This window comes from Lampetra planeri, chromosome 8 (genome assembly GCF_965212315.1).
Source record: "Lampetra planeri chromosome 8, kcLamPlan1.2.h2, whole genome shotgun sequence".
NCBI classification, from domain to species: domain Eukaryota; kingdom Metazoa; phylum Chordata; class Hyperoartia; order Petromyzontiformes; family Petromyzontidae; genus Lampetra; species Lampetra planeri.
In genome coordinates, this window is record NC_136114.1 from 15047531 (window position 1) to 15064637 (window position 17107).

General features: G+C 56.3%; 1 protein-coding gene across 1 annotated transcript in view; it reads left to right on the plus strand.

Annotated features, from left to right (window-relative positions):
* Positions 1-16807, plus strand: part of LOC144720462 (uncharacterized) — a 53555-nt gene extending 36748 nt beyond the window's left edge. Inside the window, exons 13-21 of the mRNA XM_078597265.1 lie at positions 1504-1685; positions 2237-2337; positions 2556-3051; positions 3771-4235; positions 5343-5469; positions 6821-7482; positions 10460-10773; positions 15905-16044; positions 16541-16807. Of these exons, the coding sequence (XP_078453391.1) occupies positions 1504-1685; positions 2237-2337; positions 2556-3051; positions 3771-4235; positions 5343-5469; positions 6821-7482; positions 10460-10773; positions 15905-16044; positions 16541-16807 (2754 nt within the window). The remainder of the gene's footprint in view (positions 1-1503; positions 1686-2236; positions 2338-2555; positions 3052-3770; positions 4236-5342; positions 5470-6820; positions 7483-10459; positions 10774-15904; positions 16045-16540) is intronic.
* The last annotated feature ends 300 nt before the right edge of the window (positions 16808-17107 follow it).

Consider the following 17107-nt stretch of genomic DNA (forward strand, 5'->3'; position numbering starts at 1 on the left):
CTGATGGTGCACTGTGCAATCAGTCTGATGGTACACTGTGCAATCAGTCTGATGGTGCACTGTGCAATCAGTCTGATGGTGCACTGTGCAATCAGTCTGATGGTGCACTGTGCAATCAGTCTGATGGTACACTGTGCAATCAGTCTGATGGTGCACTGTGCAATCAGTCTGATGGTGCACTGTGCAGTCAGTCTGATGGTACACTGTGCAATCAGTCTGATGGTGCACTGTGCAATCAGTCTGATGGTGCACTGCGCAATCAGTCTGATGGTACACTGTGCAATCAGTCTGATGGTGCACTGTGCAATCAGTCTGATGGTACACTGTGCAATCAGTCTGATGGTGCACTGTGCAATCAGTCTGATGGTCCACTGTGCAATCAGTCTGATGGTGCACTGTGCAATCAGTCTGATGGTGCACTGTGCAATCAGTCTGATGGTGCACTGTGCAATCAGTCTGGTGGTACACTGTGCAATCAGTCTGATGGTGCACTGTGCAATCAGTCTGATGGTGCACTGTGCAATCAGTCTGATGGTCCACTGTGCAATCAGTCTGATGGTGCACTGTGCAATCAGTCTGATGGTGCACTGTGCAATCAGTCTGATGGTGCACTGTGCAATCAGTCTGATGGTCCACTGTGCAATCAGTCTGATGGTACACTGTGCAGTCAGTCTGGTGGTACACTGTGCAATCAGTCTGATGGTGCACTGTGCAATCAGTCTGATGGTGCACTGTGCAATCAGTCTGGTGGTACACTGTGCAATCAGTCTGATGGTGCACTGTGCAATCAGTCTGATGGTGCACTGTGCAATCAGTCTGATGGTGCACTGTGCAATCAGTGACCGATAAGGGTGCAATTTGCCATGAGTGTGTACAGTCATCTTAAAATAAGTAATTGGTGTACCATGGTTTTTACGTATAATACACAATTAGCATGCAATGTGTAAATTGATGCATTATGTACATTCGCATACAATGTACAATTAGTGATATTTATGTACTTAGCATACAATCGTGAACAATGCACTGTTGGAGTACAGTGTACATATTTATTTTACTAATCATAATAATTTAATATTAATAATTGAGAATACGTGATCCTGGCACGGGACGATGATGGTGCAGGAAGGCGCCGCTGTGCCTCAGACGCAGCCCCGCTGCTGCTGCTGTTGTTGTGGTGGTGGTGGTGGTAGTGGTCGTAGTGGTGGTGGTGGCGGTCGTGGTGGTGGTCGTGGTGGTGGTGGCGGTCGTGATGGTGGTGGCAGCGGTGGTTTCACAGCAGGGGGCAACGATCGCTGCTGCTGCAGTGCGATTCCAATTGAGTAATTTTTCAAATTTGGTAAAACTCGGACCGCAACGCCGGGCACGCAATGCGCCACCACCGTCCGACCATGTCGCCGGATCTTAAACAAATACCACAGCGCAGCGTTAGCCGGGCCGGCCCGCCGGATCGAACCGCAAGCCTCCCCGCGACTTACTCGCAATGATCGGCGCGCGCGACAGAGCGTGCAGGGCTTCGACTATGCCAAGAAGACCATCGGCTCGGACCTGCGCATAGACCAGGAGGTCGCGACCCCCGTGAAGGTCATGGCCGGGGTGTCGCGCTCGCCCTCGGTCGCCAAGGAGACGCCCTCGTCGCGCAGCCACACACCCCAGCAGAACAAGCTGCGCGGCAAGAACGGCCGGTAACCGCGGCAACGGCGGCACCAGCACGGCTCGGCGTGGAGCGCGACAAACACCCGTAAACTCTCCGGCCCGGTGACAAAATGAAGCGAATTCTTTGCAGATACTGCCGCGTTGTTAGCGGTGCCCCCATCAAAAACGGCGTGGCCTTGAAGAGGGTCGAGTTCATAACAGGCGACGTTTCGGGCAACGGTCCTTCTTCACAGCACCACACGGAGAGAGGCCAGTGCGACATCAACCCATTGTAGGCCACATTGCCCACCCCGTCATAGGTGCTCACCAACGGCACTTGCTCCTAACTACAGGGGGGGGAGGGGGCCTTTGTCTTTGTGGCGTTGTTCACGTGGTCTATACAGGAGTGACATCGCGCCAAATCGCCTGCAGTACGGCCTGAAAACACTTGGCACAGCGCAGCGGCACAACCACGAGAACCCACGCCGTGAAAAACACCTCCCCGCTCGGCGCTTTGGGCCTTTGGCACACTGAGCTCGGCAACGGCGGCACAGGGAGTCTCCATCTTTGCCGCGGTGTCTCCTGTGATGCGGTGCGCTAGGACGGAGCCATCCGACACGGAGTCGGAGCTGAGCGCCGGGCGGGGAGACACCGGGGTTTCTCCAGGGTCCCACGAGACGCCGCTGAGGAACGGACGCCTCGGTGAGGGGGGGTGGGCGGTACCGTCATCATCGCCCGTCCCAGCGTAACGGTGACGTGGGCTGCCCGCTCTGTAAATCCACTGCTGAATGAGGGCCTCCCCACGCTGTGTATGTCCACAGCGGCCACTCGATAGGAACGTGTAATTTCCACCATCGGCCGACGCTGGAGGTTAACACTGCCAAACCTAAAAGAAAAACCTTGTCTTCCGTTGTGCGCAGGCTCGGAGTGGAGCGTGAGGTCGTCCTCTCTGCAGGACGACTCAGGGAGAGCAGGAGGAGGGGTGACGTGGCCGGCCCGTGGCGGCAGCCGGGACACGTCGCGCTCGCGCTCGCGCTCGCGCTCGCATTCGCGTGCTCGCACTCACGCGCAGAGACAGCCCCCTATCCAGCTCATCTCGCTCCGGCCTCTCCCGGATATGCGGGAGCCAGGCCGCCCGCCGCTCTCCCCGCGCTCTCCTCCCCCTCTCTCCCCGCGCTCTCCTCCCCCTCTCTCCCCGCGCTCTCCTCCCCCTCTCTCCCCACGCTCTCCTCTCTCGCATTCCCCGCGCTCTCCCCAGCAGACTCCGCCGATAACCCCGACCGCCCGGGACGCCCAGGAAATGGAGCTGGCGACGCGGGCGGTGAGGGCGGTGAGGGCGGTGAGGGCGGTGAGGGCGCATCAGCGAGTTCACCACGAGCGCGACCCTGACTGTCGCCAATTTGAACCATTTATTTAGTCTCAAGATCCTGAGACTTTTTTTAGTTTTCCCGAGCCTCTAAAGGCCGCTTGTGCATTGTATCCATATCTCATCTTCACCATTCCGATGCCCTGCTGTCGTCTAGCCAAGAGGACCCTCAACGGAATCGAGTAGGCCATGTGTATCCGTGTCAGATCCTGGAGTTTCCACGTTTGACAAATCACTCGCAAATTACTGGGAAACACCACATCGCAACATCGCCCCCGATTGGTAGACTGAGCTCACTTGCAGGACGGTGCTGCATTCACGGTGTGCCGCACACAGTGACGGCTGCCCCTGGGGGTCCCCTCGGCCGGACTGCAGTTGGGCATTTTAGTGGTCGGGGATGAGCTGCGACGTGAGGTGCTGCGAGTCGACACGGTGTAATTCTCGAGCTTACCTGCAAGCGATGAGCAACAAATCTAGCGACTTTCTGGGACGGGGACATGATGCAGATTCATGAGCGATTCCTCATGTGGATGAAGTTTGTGTGTATTAGTTTGTCTATTAAGTGGTGAGTTGTCTCGAGACGTATTTGACGACTTGAGAGGCCAGCAGAGCGGCTGGTGACGCACTTTGTTGCCCGCTCGGCGCCACGAGCCTCCGGCCAGTTCGCCGCTTTCTAAAAATACTCTAAAAGCATCCAGAGGATGGTTATTATGATTATTATTATTATTTATCACTGCTCTTGTTAGCTTCACAAACAATAACCGCCGAACCGTGACACGTGCTTTGTGCTGCCCGCTGCGAGCGGCGGTCGGGATCGCGCCATTTGGCAGAATACGGCGGCCGTGTCTGACAGAAGCACGCGAGCAAACAATACAACGCACACACGCACACAAACACACTTACACACACACACACGCGCGCACACTCACACACACACACTTACACTCATGCACGCACACTCGCGCACACTCATACGCACGCATGCACTCGGCGCTTCTATTTTTTGGTTCTTTTCGCCCTACGAACGTCAGCCTGACTCAACTCTGGAGCAGCAGCAGCAGAAGAGGAAAAAGAAGAGGAAGAGAGAGAAGGCCCAGGGGCAGGCGAGCGCCGGCGACGGCTCGGCCCGGAGGAGGTCGGCGCGGGACGACTCGGCCCGGCGAGCGCAGAGGGAGATCGACCGCGTGCTCGACCCCGCCTCGCTGCTCCCCGACGTCTTCGTGGAGCCCAGAGGGTGCGGTGCCTTACTGGCTCGTCTGCTCGCTCGCTCGCTCGCTCGCTCACCTGCCCGCTCACCTATCTACGCGTTCGCTCGCCTGCCACCTCGCTCGCCCACACTCGCCCGCCCGCCCGCCCGCCCGTTGGCTCTCTTACCCATGAGCTCAATGCCCCCCCCCGCCTCGTCCACCCGCCCGTCCACCCGCCCGCCCGCCCGCTGGCTCTCTTACCCACGAGCTCAATGGCCCCCCCCTCGTCCACTCGCCCGCCCGCCCGCCCGCCCGCCTGCTTGATCGCTCACTGAGTAAGGGGGAGCAAAATAAACGCACGCAGCAAAACAACCGCGGGGTTTGTTTTGTGGATGATTGAGGCAGGCGAGGAAGCGGGTGAGCGAGTGCTGGGGGCGCTCCGGGCGAGTGAGCAGAGAGTGCTTCTCAGTGCCTCATTGCAGGGGCCAAACATCGCAATGCAGGATCCTCACAGAAGAGAGTCTTGAGACTCTGTGATGCTTTCCTGGGTAAACAAATAAAACAGACTCTCCAGTGGGCAGGCTTTGATGAATGTGGCCAGTCTCCAATAGCGCGTCCCTAATAGCGACGCAGCCTCACACACGAGACCCCCTCCCCCCAATACCAGTCCCACTGTGCGTGCGTGTTGCGTGTGTGTGTGCGTGTATGTGTGTGTGTGTGCGTGTGCGTGTGCATGTGTGTGTTTGTGTGCGTGTATGTGCGCATGTGCATGTGTGCGTGTATGTGTGTGTGTGCGTGCGTGTGTGCGTGTGTGCGTGTGTGTGCGCGTGTGTGTGTATGTGCGTGTGTGTGTGTGCGCGTGCGCGTGTGCGTTTAAAACTGGAAGACTCGGAGGAAACCGTAGCACGACAGGTGGAGAGAACATAGAAACTCCACACGCAGTAAGGCGCCCGAATCGGGAATCTAACCCAGGCGCTTGTTGCCAAGAGGTGCGAGCGTTACCAGCGCGCCACCAACACTCTGTCGCCCCAGTCGACGACTCGCGTTCGCGTTTTGGAAAACGTTTGACCGGTGGGCCCCGTAGAGGCTGTAGAGTCAACGGTTCCCTAACCCCCCCTCCCTCAACCCCCCCTCCGCCTCCCCCGCCCGTGCAGCGCGAGAGCTCGCGGCTCCCGCAGGAGGAGGCGCGCCGGGGCGGAGTGCAGCGACACCGACCAGGAGCAGCTGCTGCCCTCTGACAACGATGGCCCGAGCCGGCCGCTCACCAACGCCGCCTACGCGGTGAGCGCCACGGAGTGGCCCCGTCACGGAGGGGGCCCTCATCCAGCAGTGGACTGACCAAGGGCCGTGCCGGACGGGGGTCGTCGGGCTCTTTGTATTGCGACTCCCACAACTAGGGCCTCGTTACCCAGAGAGCACTCTGTTACTCCGCTGCTGGATGAAAGACCTCCTCACGCCACGTCGGTTGTGAAGGTCGTCTGACCATACTTCACCGCGCCGGTCGGTGGGAAAAGTGCTGTCAGCTAGTACCAACGAGGCTCATGAGGGGGTGGTGCGGCGAGCACCGCGCCTGGCCGCCTTTGTCTCCCCTGGGTGCTGGCTCTGTCACGTCGCACCGGGTACTCACTCACCGCGATTCGATCCCCCATCGTGCCACCACCCCCCCTACAACGCCTTGAGCCTGATGAACACGACCAGCCGAGGTGGCAACATTGCCACAGAGGTCACCCACGGGCAGGGCAGTACCAGCAGCTCCGTATCACGATCTGGCGACAAATGATAGCTGATCGTCATCATCATGTGGAAATATGTAATAGTCAAATGCTCTACATGCATGTTGATTCCGAATTTGGAGTGGAAAACCCGGTGGACCCGGAGAAAAATCCATGCGACCACGGGGAGAAAGACATCGTGAACTCCAAATATACAGCAGCAGGCGTCAGAGTCGGGATTGAACCCACAAACTCCTGCATACCAGGCGAGCTAGTTAACATCTCGCCATTGCAGCGTTAAGTATTGCACCCGCACTGTTTGACTTGATCGCAATTTAGAAAAAATGTGTGGAGCTGAGCCTTCAGTAGTGGAGGGGTGGTCCCCCTCCCCCTCGTGTGCGTGTGTGTGAGATCGTGCGCTTTGGTAGAATCCATAATGGTCATCTCACCAAGGCTTACCAGCCTTGAAGGCTGTGGCACATGACAGGTAATAAATCAAGCCGCCAGTGTCGGCTGTGATGCTGACTTGAATATCAAACTCTGAGCGCGTCCGCCGGAGCGCGGTGCTCACGCGGCACAAGCGAGGCACCTGGTACCTGCTGATGCCACCGGTGTAACTGGTGTTGTGGTTAGTACCCTGGACTTGTAATCCAGAGGTCGCGTGTGTTCAGTTTGGGGTGGGAAGTGCAGTGGTTAGCGCACCGTGCTACGACTCAGTCTTAAACCAGTACCTGGAGCCGTGTGTAATACTGTGTGTAATCGGAGAGAAAATTAAGGATGGGGGTGGTGTTGGCTGATGCTGCTGATGTTGGCCACCCACCCCTTCATGTGCCGTGCCGGCCTTCTATGTTGCTACTCGCTAATGGCACTTGCCCTAGCAATCTGTTGAAGGCTATACAGTGGGTCTTTGTCTTTGCCAGTCCGAGGCAGACACAGCGTCGTCCGAGAATGCCGTGACGGCCCCCGCGACCGCCGGCTCGCCCTCCGACCCCTCGAGCAGCGAGGCCGTAAGTCCCCGGGCCGCGGGGACGCCCGGCTCCCAGGGGCCGCCGTCGCAGGACCCGTCCCCGCTGGGGACCCCGGTCCCGCCGGCGACCCCGGCGCAGTCTCCGGTCGCCCCCCAGCAGCCGTCGATTGAGGAGGCGCGCAGGCGCATGCACTCTCTCCTGGACGACGCGTTCGCGCTCGTGTCGGCCGCGACCACGGGCGGGGGGCTTCGGCGGCCCCCCACGACCATGCCTGCCCCCTCCCTACTGCTCCCCCGGCTTCCGCCCCCGCCGCAGACTCCGCCGCCCGCCTCCCCACGAGGAGGTCACTTTGATCATCAGCAGCAGCATCAGCAGCATCAGCAGCATCAGCAGCATCAGCACAATCAGCACAATCAGAGTCGTCACGGTCAGCAGTCGGTGGATAACTACCAACAGCATCATCGTCACGGAGCCGGCACGGCGCTGCCGGCCTTCGCAGCTCATGACGGCAGTCCCGGGACTTTGTGGGTCGTGCAAGATGGGGCAGCACTTCCTGCCAGCAACGGGGGCAGCGGAAGCGCAATGTGGGCCTCTCATCCGAAGCCATCTGGGAGGTGCGACGTTGTCTCGCATGTGTGCTCGCGACGCGCGACCGTCAAAATTTCCTGCGGCGGATATTGTACAAACTTTTTTTAATCCTATCCCTGTGCCCGCATCATGGCGAGTTAGCGAGCCGCGCTCCCGCGTGCGTCACTCCAGGAGGGCGCACGCACGGCAGGCTTATCTCTCCCAACAGTGCGGCAAATTTTATATTCTCTTTCCCTGTGCCCTTCCGACAGTCACGGTCGCTGCCTGTGAAGTGCTGATAGGATACACAGCGGTGTGGGTCGGAGGTGGTGGTGGGGGAGGGTTTGCTCATTATAGGAATAATAGTTTGGGCAGGGTAGAAGGGCAATGGAGAGGAGAGGGAGAGGGGGGGGTAAGAGAGAGAGGAAGAGGTGAGAGAGAGGGAGAGGGGAGAGGGGGTAAGAGAGAGGAAGAGGTGAGAGAGAGGTGAGAGAGAGGTGAGAGTCGAGGACACTTGTTCCGTCAGCCATGGAGAGCGACCGTGGCTGCAGTGGCCAGTGTTTTCGTTGACGTGGTGATGGCGTCGTACCGTTCGTTTCCATGGGATGCCGTCCGCCTGCTCGCGTCGCTGCCCAAACTGATTCCCCCACGGTCTGTGTCACACGGACACCTGAGCTGTGGCGCAGTGAGGGAAAGGTTCGAGGCGCAGCCCGACAATGGCTCGCTAGCGTTGCTGCTGACGGAAGGGCCTTCACTAGCGAGAGCTCTGGAGAGCTCTGGAGAGCTACTTTGGCCTACTTTTCTACGCTCATCAGATATCATCGGAAAGCTGTGGTAGTAGCCACCACTTTATCCCACTGCTCACAAGCTGTAGACCGACTACGGTGCACCCATTTATACTGCGGGGTGGACCAAGGCCGAGGGATTTAAGAAACTTGTATCGTTGTTTCAACTGCCGCGCCGGGAGATGGAACCGGCGACGTCTGGATTGCGATTCCGGCACGATAACCACTACCCCCACGGCAGCGCCCCCCCGGTGCCGCTGGATAGCTCTCCGCGTTCCCCCCACGTGGAGATGAGACGGAGACGAACTCTCCACGTGGAGATGTACGATATCTCATCGTAGATGTAGGATAGCCGAGATGTAGGATATCTCATCCCCACGTGGAGATGAGACGGAGACGAACTCTCCACGTGGAGATGTACGATATCTCATCCTAGATGTAGGATAGCCGAGATGTAGGATATCTCATCCCCACGTGGAGATGAGACGGAGACGAACTCTCCACGTGGAGATGTACGATATCTCATCGTAGATGTAGGATAGCCGAGATGTAGGATATCCTAGATTTAGGATATCTCATCCCCACGTGGAGATGAGATGGAGACGAACTGAGGCCTCCTCGCCGTTCTGCGCGAATCCCCACGCCAGCTGGGATGGAAAACGTGAGGAGGTCGGCACTAAAGTCAAATAATTAATCCGCTTGCCAACTCGGACCGCCGCTCCCTTTCACCCTGGCGATCGCACAACACTCCGTCGCGGGGCTGCTATTTTACACGATGTTCCGACCTCTGCAACGTTAATTCCATTGCGGCATTCTAAGGGGCGTTAATTGCGGGCCGCGACTCCGTTGCTGCGGGCAACAGTGGCCACGTTGGCGGGCCCGTGTGCTCATCCCACCAGCGTGGGGCGCCGCCGCGGTGGTGGTGGTGGCGAGGTGGTGACTACGCCGCCTCGGATCGTCAAGTCAAGCAGTGCGGGTGCAATACTTAACGCTGCGGTGGCGAGATGTCAACTACCTCGCCTGGTATGCAGGAGTTCGTGGGTTCAATCCCGACCCTGACGCATCTATATTTGGAGTCTGCGTGTCTCTCTCCCCTTGAACGCGTAGATTTTTCTCAGAATCCTCCGGTTTTTACCTCCACATTTAAAATAAATATAACGCGTTTCAGGTATTTGGCTGCTATAAATTGTAACCGGTATTGACCAAGATACCCCAATGCTGAAAAATTACACTGCAAATTACTCAACTGGGATTACACACACACAGCAGCAAACATTTCCCCCCTTACTCCGAAAACTTGGCAGGACCCTCCTGGGAAAAGAGTCTTGAGGCTCAGTGAGGCTTTCCTGGCTAAACAAACATAGTAATAATAATATGAAAACAATGCCATGAGACCTCCTTTGCCAGTATTAAACTATGATAATAGGGTTTTCCCCTTTCTGGCAATAAAACAGGTGTTAAGATGTTAAAACATTTTAACGCCTTTTGGCGTCCTCTGGTTTAACACTGTTCGAGACTAGGCTCTAAAGAAAGCTGTCTCTGGTGTGGACCAATCAGTTTCAAAGACAGTGCACATACTGTCAGAGCATGTTTTTTTGTTTGCATGTTCACCACAGGTATATATGGTAAATGCAGACATGATTCCTTGCAAAGGTTTCAGTTTGGTGTTTTAACATCTTAACACCTGTTTTATTTCCAGAAAGTGGAAAAACCTATTATCATAATTTGAAAACAATGTGTTGCGTGCTCCATAGCCACTAATGTGTTGGATCATGAGTGCTGCTGCTGCTGCCCTTGCGATCAGCCCCAAACTCGGCACGAGTCATAGTTGCGTCGAAGACGTGTTGAGCCGTGACGGCAACGCTGAAGCTTCCTTAGCGACCGCAGAGACGCCCTGGCGCCGGGCTGTTGAGCCACGGGTAAACAGGCCGTAAAGTTTCCACCTCGCGAGGTACAAAGCAACCAGGGGCTGTCATGGGATAAAGAAGAATATCTCACAGTAGCAGAATACCTGAGAACTGCATGCAAATGGATTGTCGTGAGTGGGGCGTTATCGCTGTTATTATTACACAATTGTCTTGGGAAGACTTAAAGATGTTCCAGGATGGCAACCTCAACGAGAGGATAACCCTGAGTAAACCAGGACAAGTGGCGGCTGTATGAAAGGGCTGGTAGTTCTATGCATCTCCTCTGTAGACCTTTATCAGTCCTGACAGAGATGTTTTGTGTTGCGCTACAGGACCCATCAAGACTACAGTTCACATGACCTTCAGCAACACTACAGGCACCCACACCAGCATCAACACCATCAACATCATCATCAGCAGCAGCAGCACCAGCAGCAGCACATTCTGCCCGGGCTGCAGGCTTCACTGCCGGCCTACTCATCGCAGCCTCCTCTCTCGGCTGCTCAGGCGGGGCCTCACCACCAGGCTGGCGCTGTAGGCTACTTCCAGGCCTCGGCCTACCCCCGGGAGTTCACGCGGAGTGCCCGGAGAGTGATGGCGCTCGACCCCGGGCTTGCTGCCACCACCACGCGCCACCACACCTCGCGTGAGTGATGCTACACACACGCGCCAGGCGATGCATGGACGCCAAAAGCTTTGCTTGTGGCCTCCGTCCATCCATCCATGCCTTACATCTCAGGTGACATCACCATACTGCGTGTATAATGTAGCGGTGTACCGTCAATCGCATCAGAACATCAACAGGACGATGCATGCGCCTCCTCTATAAATGGTGAATTCAAGACGAGTTGCAGGAGTGCGACTGGCCATGCAATCCAAACTATGGACCATAGAGAGAACCACTATTGTCCTCAATGGAAGAGGAAATGCAAAACGACACAAACTCGCTCGCCTGAAGCCTTCTCATCATGGCCAGGAGACTTCCACATTGGCATTTAGCTCCTGAACATATTGCCATCTTGCGCAAGAATAGAATCTACAGAGCCTTGAGGCATTGGCCCGAAAATAGCCATCGGTAGTCACTGAGAGTGGCAACTGCTGCCAATTATCTTTCTTGTAAAATATTATTTCTAGATCACAATGTGCGACAGCAAGGCCATCTCGGTGGCTTTGATTTAAAAAAGAAGTAACTAGTTCTAGAAGGGTGCCACTTTGTGCTTGATGAAATATTGTTTTTAAATAGCGAATGTGACAGAAGCCATCTGCGGAATACGACGACGAGGAGAGGGAGGAGGATGTGTGTCTATAAACGAGATGGTGTCTTCGATGAGATTTTTGCCCATGGTGGACACCGGGTGGCATTTGCCACTCCAAGTGGTATCCGACCAACCCTCTTGGCTGATGAGCTATGCGTCTTGGGCCACCAACTCCGAGTAGACAAATATGGTGCTCTATATCTCCCTCTCATGCTCTCTCTCTTAGCTCTTCCTTGCTCTCCTGCGCTCTGTTTATTCGTCTCTCTCTTACTGTCTCTCACTCAAACTCTCTCGTTCTCCCACTGCCTCTCTCACGCGCTTGCCCTCTCTCGCTCTATTGATTGCCTTTAAAGCGCGATCTTTCTTGCCCCCCCCCCACTCACTATGGTTCTCTCGCCCGCTCTCACTCTCTCTCAATCAGAGCCGTGAGCCGTGACTCAGCCGTTCCCAGGGGGAGGGAAGCGGCGAAGGTCGATGGCTCCGCATGTCACCGCGTTGCCGTGCCGACGACGATTGGCCTGGTAGCAGCAGCGATGATGGTCATGGGGGCGATAACGATGATGATGATAACAATGACAATGGACAATACTCTCAGGGCTTAGTTTCTCACAGAATATTTTTCAGGTCACTGGTAGACTGGAATCGGTGGAACAATTCTCGTAGTAGCCCCGGCACATTAGAATCAGAATCCGAATTGAGATTGGAGGAGGAATTTGATGAGCTATGAAGCTCTTTTTCACAGATGTCCAGTAGTTGCGGATTAGTCAGCAAGTTACAACAACAACAGCCAAAACAAACAACGATAGTGCAAAGTAGAGAAAAAGTAAGAAAGTCACTAAAATAAATCAATAAAGTCTCTTCATTCCTGCCAACATAGCGAGAGGTTTCGTGGACGTTGTTGGCCCAGCCGCCAGGTGCGTGAATATCATTTGGGTAGCCGGCCTGCTCTGACCCGGCTGAAATCGATCCCTGATGACGACGACTCTCCCCTCCCTACTGCTCTGCCCTCTGCTTCCAGCGTAGACGGGTGACTGAGTCGATGGGCGTGCTGCGCGATTTACTGATGCTGCAGATTGCTGGGTGAACTGACGAGGGGGGGGGGCAGTTTTGCGGTTTAAAAAAAATGGGGGTAGGGGTGGTGAGGGGGAGACTCAGTGCCGGACTATCCTAGTAGCAAAAGTAGCTACATAAGCTACAGGCCCCACACTTTCAAGGGCCCCGTATTAAATGCTTTCAAGCTATCAATTCCGGTTCAGTGATTCTGCACTTGCTCTATTACTATAGTACTATACTGCCTTGAACTTTTATGAACGACTGGGTGTTTAAGGTTATCGATTTGTCGTATTATCTGGTTTTATAGCAAATTAAAATATACAATTACTTTACTATGCAACTACAAAAATTGTGCTTTAATATTTACGTGTTTTTTTTATTATTTAGGGCCCCGTTCTAAAAGATGCTACAGGCCCTGCGCTAGCTTAGTCCAGCACTGAGGGGAGTGGCGGTGTAGCGGTTAGCGCGCTGTGCTACGATCCCGGCCACCCGAGTTCGATTCCCGCTCACGGCCAACAACAGTGACGATTATCTGAAGTGGTCATGGGCTTCCGCTCGGTCGACTCAGCCACCCACCCTGTCCTCGGTGCTTCTTGCCTTTGTGTTGCAGGAAGCGCGGGCCCATTGGTTGTGGAGTAGTGTGTCTGTGTGTGAATGAGTACCTGGTGCGGCAGTGTGTAAACATCGCCATTGGGGAGACAAAGGCGGCCGGGTGTGTTGCTGGCCTCCCAACCCCTCGTGTTGCCGTGCCGGCCTTCATAGGTGCTCGCTAGCAGCACTGGCATCAACAATCTGTTACAGGCTACACTGGAGGGGGAGCAGCGGCGGTTACTTGTCTGGGGTCAAACCCACGCTCTGCTCCACTGAGAGCGATGCGTGCCGCTTTGGCATTGCCGCCGCCACCCTGCACGTAGCTTCCATCGATTGCTCTCTGAAGCTTTTGGCTGGGAATCGCCGATGAGCTCCCACCCCCCCCTTCCATCTCCTTCCATCGCGACCCTTTGATGAACGCACGCAGGGGGTCAAGCGGCGTTAACAGATCTTCAATCGGAGAGGTGAAATAAAAAAACAAATAAACAGAGAGGGAGAGGGAGAGAGAGGAGAGCATTCAACACAGCGGTGTTGTCCAGAGCCAACAAGACCAAACTACATGACATTACCTAATTACTAAAGCACTTTCGGGGCACTGTGGCAGTGTCATTGACCACACCGGGACAGTGGCTGAATAACCCTACGATGTTTATTCCTGGTGACCTCAACACATGCACAATGGGCTGGGAGCATCTGTGAGGGAAACGTCGGACGTCGTGCGGAACGACGCGGCGCGACCCCCGACAAGCCACATGGCGGCACGACGTTAAAAACGCGGCTCTGGCCGAGGGCGTAACGGAGCGAGCGACATCAATCACTTCCAAGGTCATTTGCGGCACACGCACAGCGGGGTTCCCTCTGGTGGCCGAGCGGCGGCGGCCCTCGCGTCTAACACGGAGGGCCGGAGCTGAGGCACCGAGCTGCGTGACGAGCGCCGCCTTCCCAGAATCAGGATTCCGGATTGGCGGCTCGGGCCGTGAGAATTTGATTTGGATTCTCCGCAGCTCCCGCGGCGATGGAGCGCGAGTGAGCGATGTGCGGGGAAATGAGATTGTGATACAGAAATGTGGCTTGAGTGACGGTTTTTTTCCCCTTTTTCTTTTGCCAAGCAGTCTTGTGTGCGCATCTCCTCGTGTGTGTGTGTATCTTTGTATGTTTGTACGTGTGTTGGGAGCGGTCGTGTAGCAGTTGGCACGCTGCGCTATGAACCCGACTCGAGTTTGATTCCCGCTCACGGCCAACACCAGTGACGATTATCTAAATCGGTCCTGGGCCTCCCCTAGATCGGCTCAGCCTCAAAATGAGTACCTGGGGTGGTGTGTAAAAATATCGCCTCTAGGGAGACAAAGGTGGTCGGACGTGGTGTTTTGGCACCCAACCCCTTATGTGCCCTGTCGACCTTCATACGTGCTTACGAACAGTACTTGCTCCAACTGGCTGTGCAGGCTACACGGGGGATCTTTGTCCTTGTGTGTGTGCATCTCTGTCCGTCAGTGTTTGTGTTTTCGGCTCCCTGAGCGACGGTGCTCGCCGGCCGGCGCTTTGTACCGTTCCTAACGAGAGCCAATTGCTTACTCAGCCTAATGGGGAGCCAGCTTAGCTTTTGTCTGCGCCGCTACACAACGAGAGTGAGAATGAGCGAGTGAGAGCGTTTGGTTTAAATCAACCCGACGCGCTACGCCGCGCCCGTCAATCCTGCGCTAAACTGCGCGGAATACTGAGAAGCCGTGATGTCTCTCTTCAGTGCCTCTCTTGTCTTGCGCTGGTTTTCCCCCCCTCCCATCTCCCGGTCCTGCCACCACCACCACTACCAGCCTCTATGGCCATCAAACCCACACTGTCTTTGCAGCCGGCATTTTTATTCGGTTTCAGGTCCTTCCCCTGTGGAAGCTGCGCGCGTAAAACTGGTCACGGATGATCTATTACGGCCCTTTCCTGGGAGTCATTGGAAACGACGCCCGAGGCTCGGAGGGCCAATCCACAGCAGCGCAGAATGGCGGAACAACAGCGAGGGGCCGCACCGCGCCGAGCCGGCATTGGCCAGCGCGGATTAACGACCATCGGCCCCGAGAGTTGTTTTCATTTGAAGTTTCGTGCGGTTAATTTTCACGGGACGGCAACTTTTTAACGGAGCTCGTTTCGTGCCCTTGGGCTGTCGCGACCCCGCGTCTGTTTAATCTCCAGTTGTCCGATGCAGCAGATACTGTGACAAGCCAAACTTGGTAATGAAACGTAACATGCCACTGCATTGCTGATGTGTTTTCTGGTTTTAAATGTTTTTTCCCTGCACAGCGTGCGGCTACATGACGATGTACCTGAAGGAAAACTCTCATCGGTCGTTTCACACGCAGACTCTTAACGCGCTACATTACCCTTCCGAGTCGATGTTTGGGTTGGAGCGTTGTGTGGGTGCAATGTCAAAGTTCAGCTGCTGCGTACCCTCCACCGCTCGACAAAGTTGTCAATGGGACAAATGTGCCAGTTGATTTAGTTTTTCGCCTTCTCAGTGCCGATGCCGACGCACTGAATCGGATCGGCACTTGGGGGTTCCACGGGGGTGTTATTGTGCATAACGGCCAGGAGTCGGACCCAGGTTGCACTCTAGAATCACGTGGGGGCGGTGAAGGCGCGCAAGGACGAGGTCACCGACTCTCCCCACATTCTCTCCCCCCAATTTCTGCCTCTGACTCACTGACTCCGTGAATTGTACCCAGCTGTATCAGGCTATGTCAGGCTGTGTCGGCCTAATTCAGGCTGTATCACGCAGTTAGGTTGTATGAGGCTGTATCGGGCTATATGAGGCTGTATCAGGCTGTGTGAGGCTGTTTCAAGCTGTGTGAGGCTGTATCAGGCTGTGTCGGCTGTGCCGGGCTGCAGTCGGCGCACTGGAGGTGAAGGAGCTTCCCGGGACCTACCCGACCCCGTCGCCCGGTGTGGGTCGCCGTGGCGACGTCGTGTGGTTGCCGTACCACCAGGACGGGGCCACCGCGCTCTACCCTGCGCACCCGCACCAGCCGGTACGGCGCTCACTCGGAGCCGTCAGTCATTGGTGTTGTTTGACTGTACTGCACGGCAATGTCCGGCGTGGGTGGGGCGAAGGCGTGCAGTGTGAGGGCGGCAGCGTGGAAGTACAATTCATAATCCCGCACTGCTCCCCCGGCGTAGCCCCATGGCAGCCTATAGCGACCTGTTGCGCATGGCGGTCATTCACCCAGGCGCTGTCCAGGCTCCAACCTGCTCAGCTTCCGAGATCTGACGAGATCCCGCACGTTCTGGGACTGAGTACTCGCTGACTGTGTTACCGGTCGCGCTGGTAGACCGGAGTAGGTGGCGTGCGACAAGCGGATGCAGGCATGCGAGAGGTACGCAGGATGCGGTGTGCACGCGGATACGCAGACGTTACGTCCTACAGACGGTAGGCCGGCATCTTCCCGCTCGAGCGGGAGTCGAGTGGAGCCAGGGTTGGGGTTGGGGCCGTTGCTCGCTCATGCCGCCTCTCCATCGCTCACGCAGGGCTTCCCGGACGGAGGGTACCACCGCCCGCCGCCCCCACCGCCGGCCTCTCAGCCGGGCGAGGCCCTGCTCCGCGCCGGCCCAGGGCCTGCTTCCTTGCTGGCCTCGCGGGCGATGGAAGGCCGCCGAGTGGGGCACGCGGGCCACCCACCCGGGCCACCGCCGCCGCTACCGTCGCAGCCGACGGCGTCGCTGATCCGGTCGATCCGCGAGGAGCTGGCGAGGCTGTCGGGCAGACACACGGACGTCCGTGAATTTAGGGTGTGATGCCCCCCCCCCCCCCCCGAACTCGATTCCCCCCTCCTCCCTTCTCCTAACCCCCGATCCTACTCGCAGCCTGGTCCTATTTTCTATGCCTGCTCCCAATGCATACCTGTATTCCCTTACCCATGATGCTACCTCCCTACTCCTAATCTATACCCTTAGCAGTCTCGGTCTAACCCTTGCCCGCCAATCCTACATCCTACCCGCATCGGCTGAGCCCTAATCCGACCGCTAAGACGAGCAGCCGAGTCCTCACCATCCTCCTAACCTCTACACCAACCCCTAACTCTACCCCACCTGCTA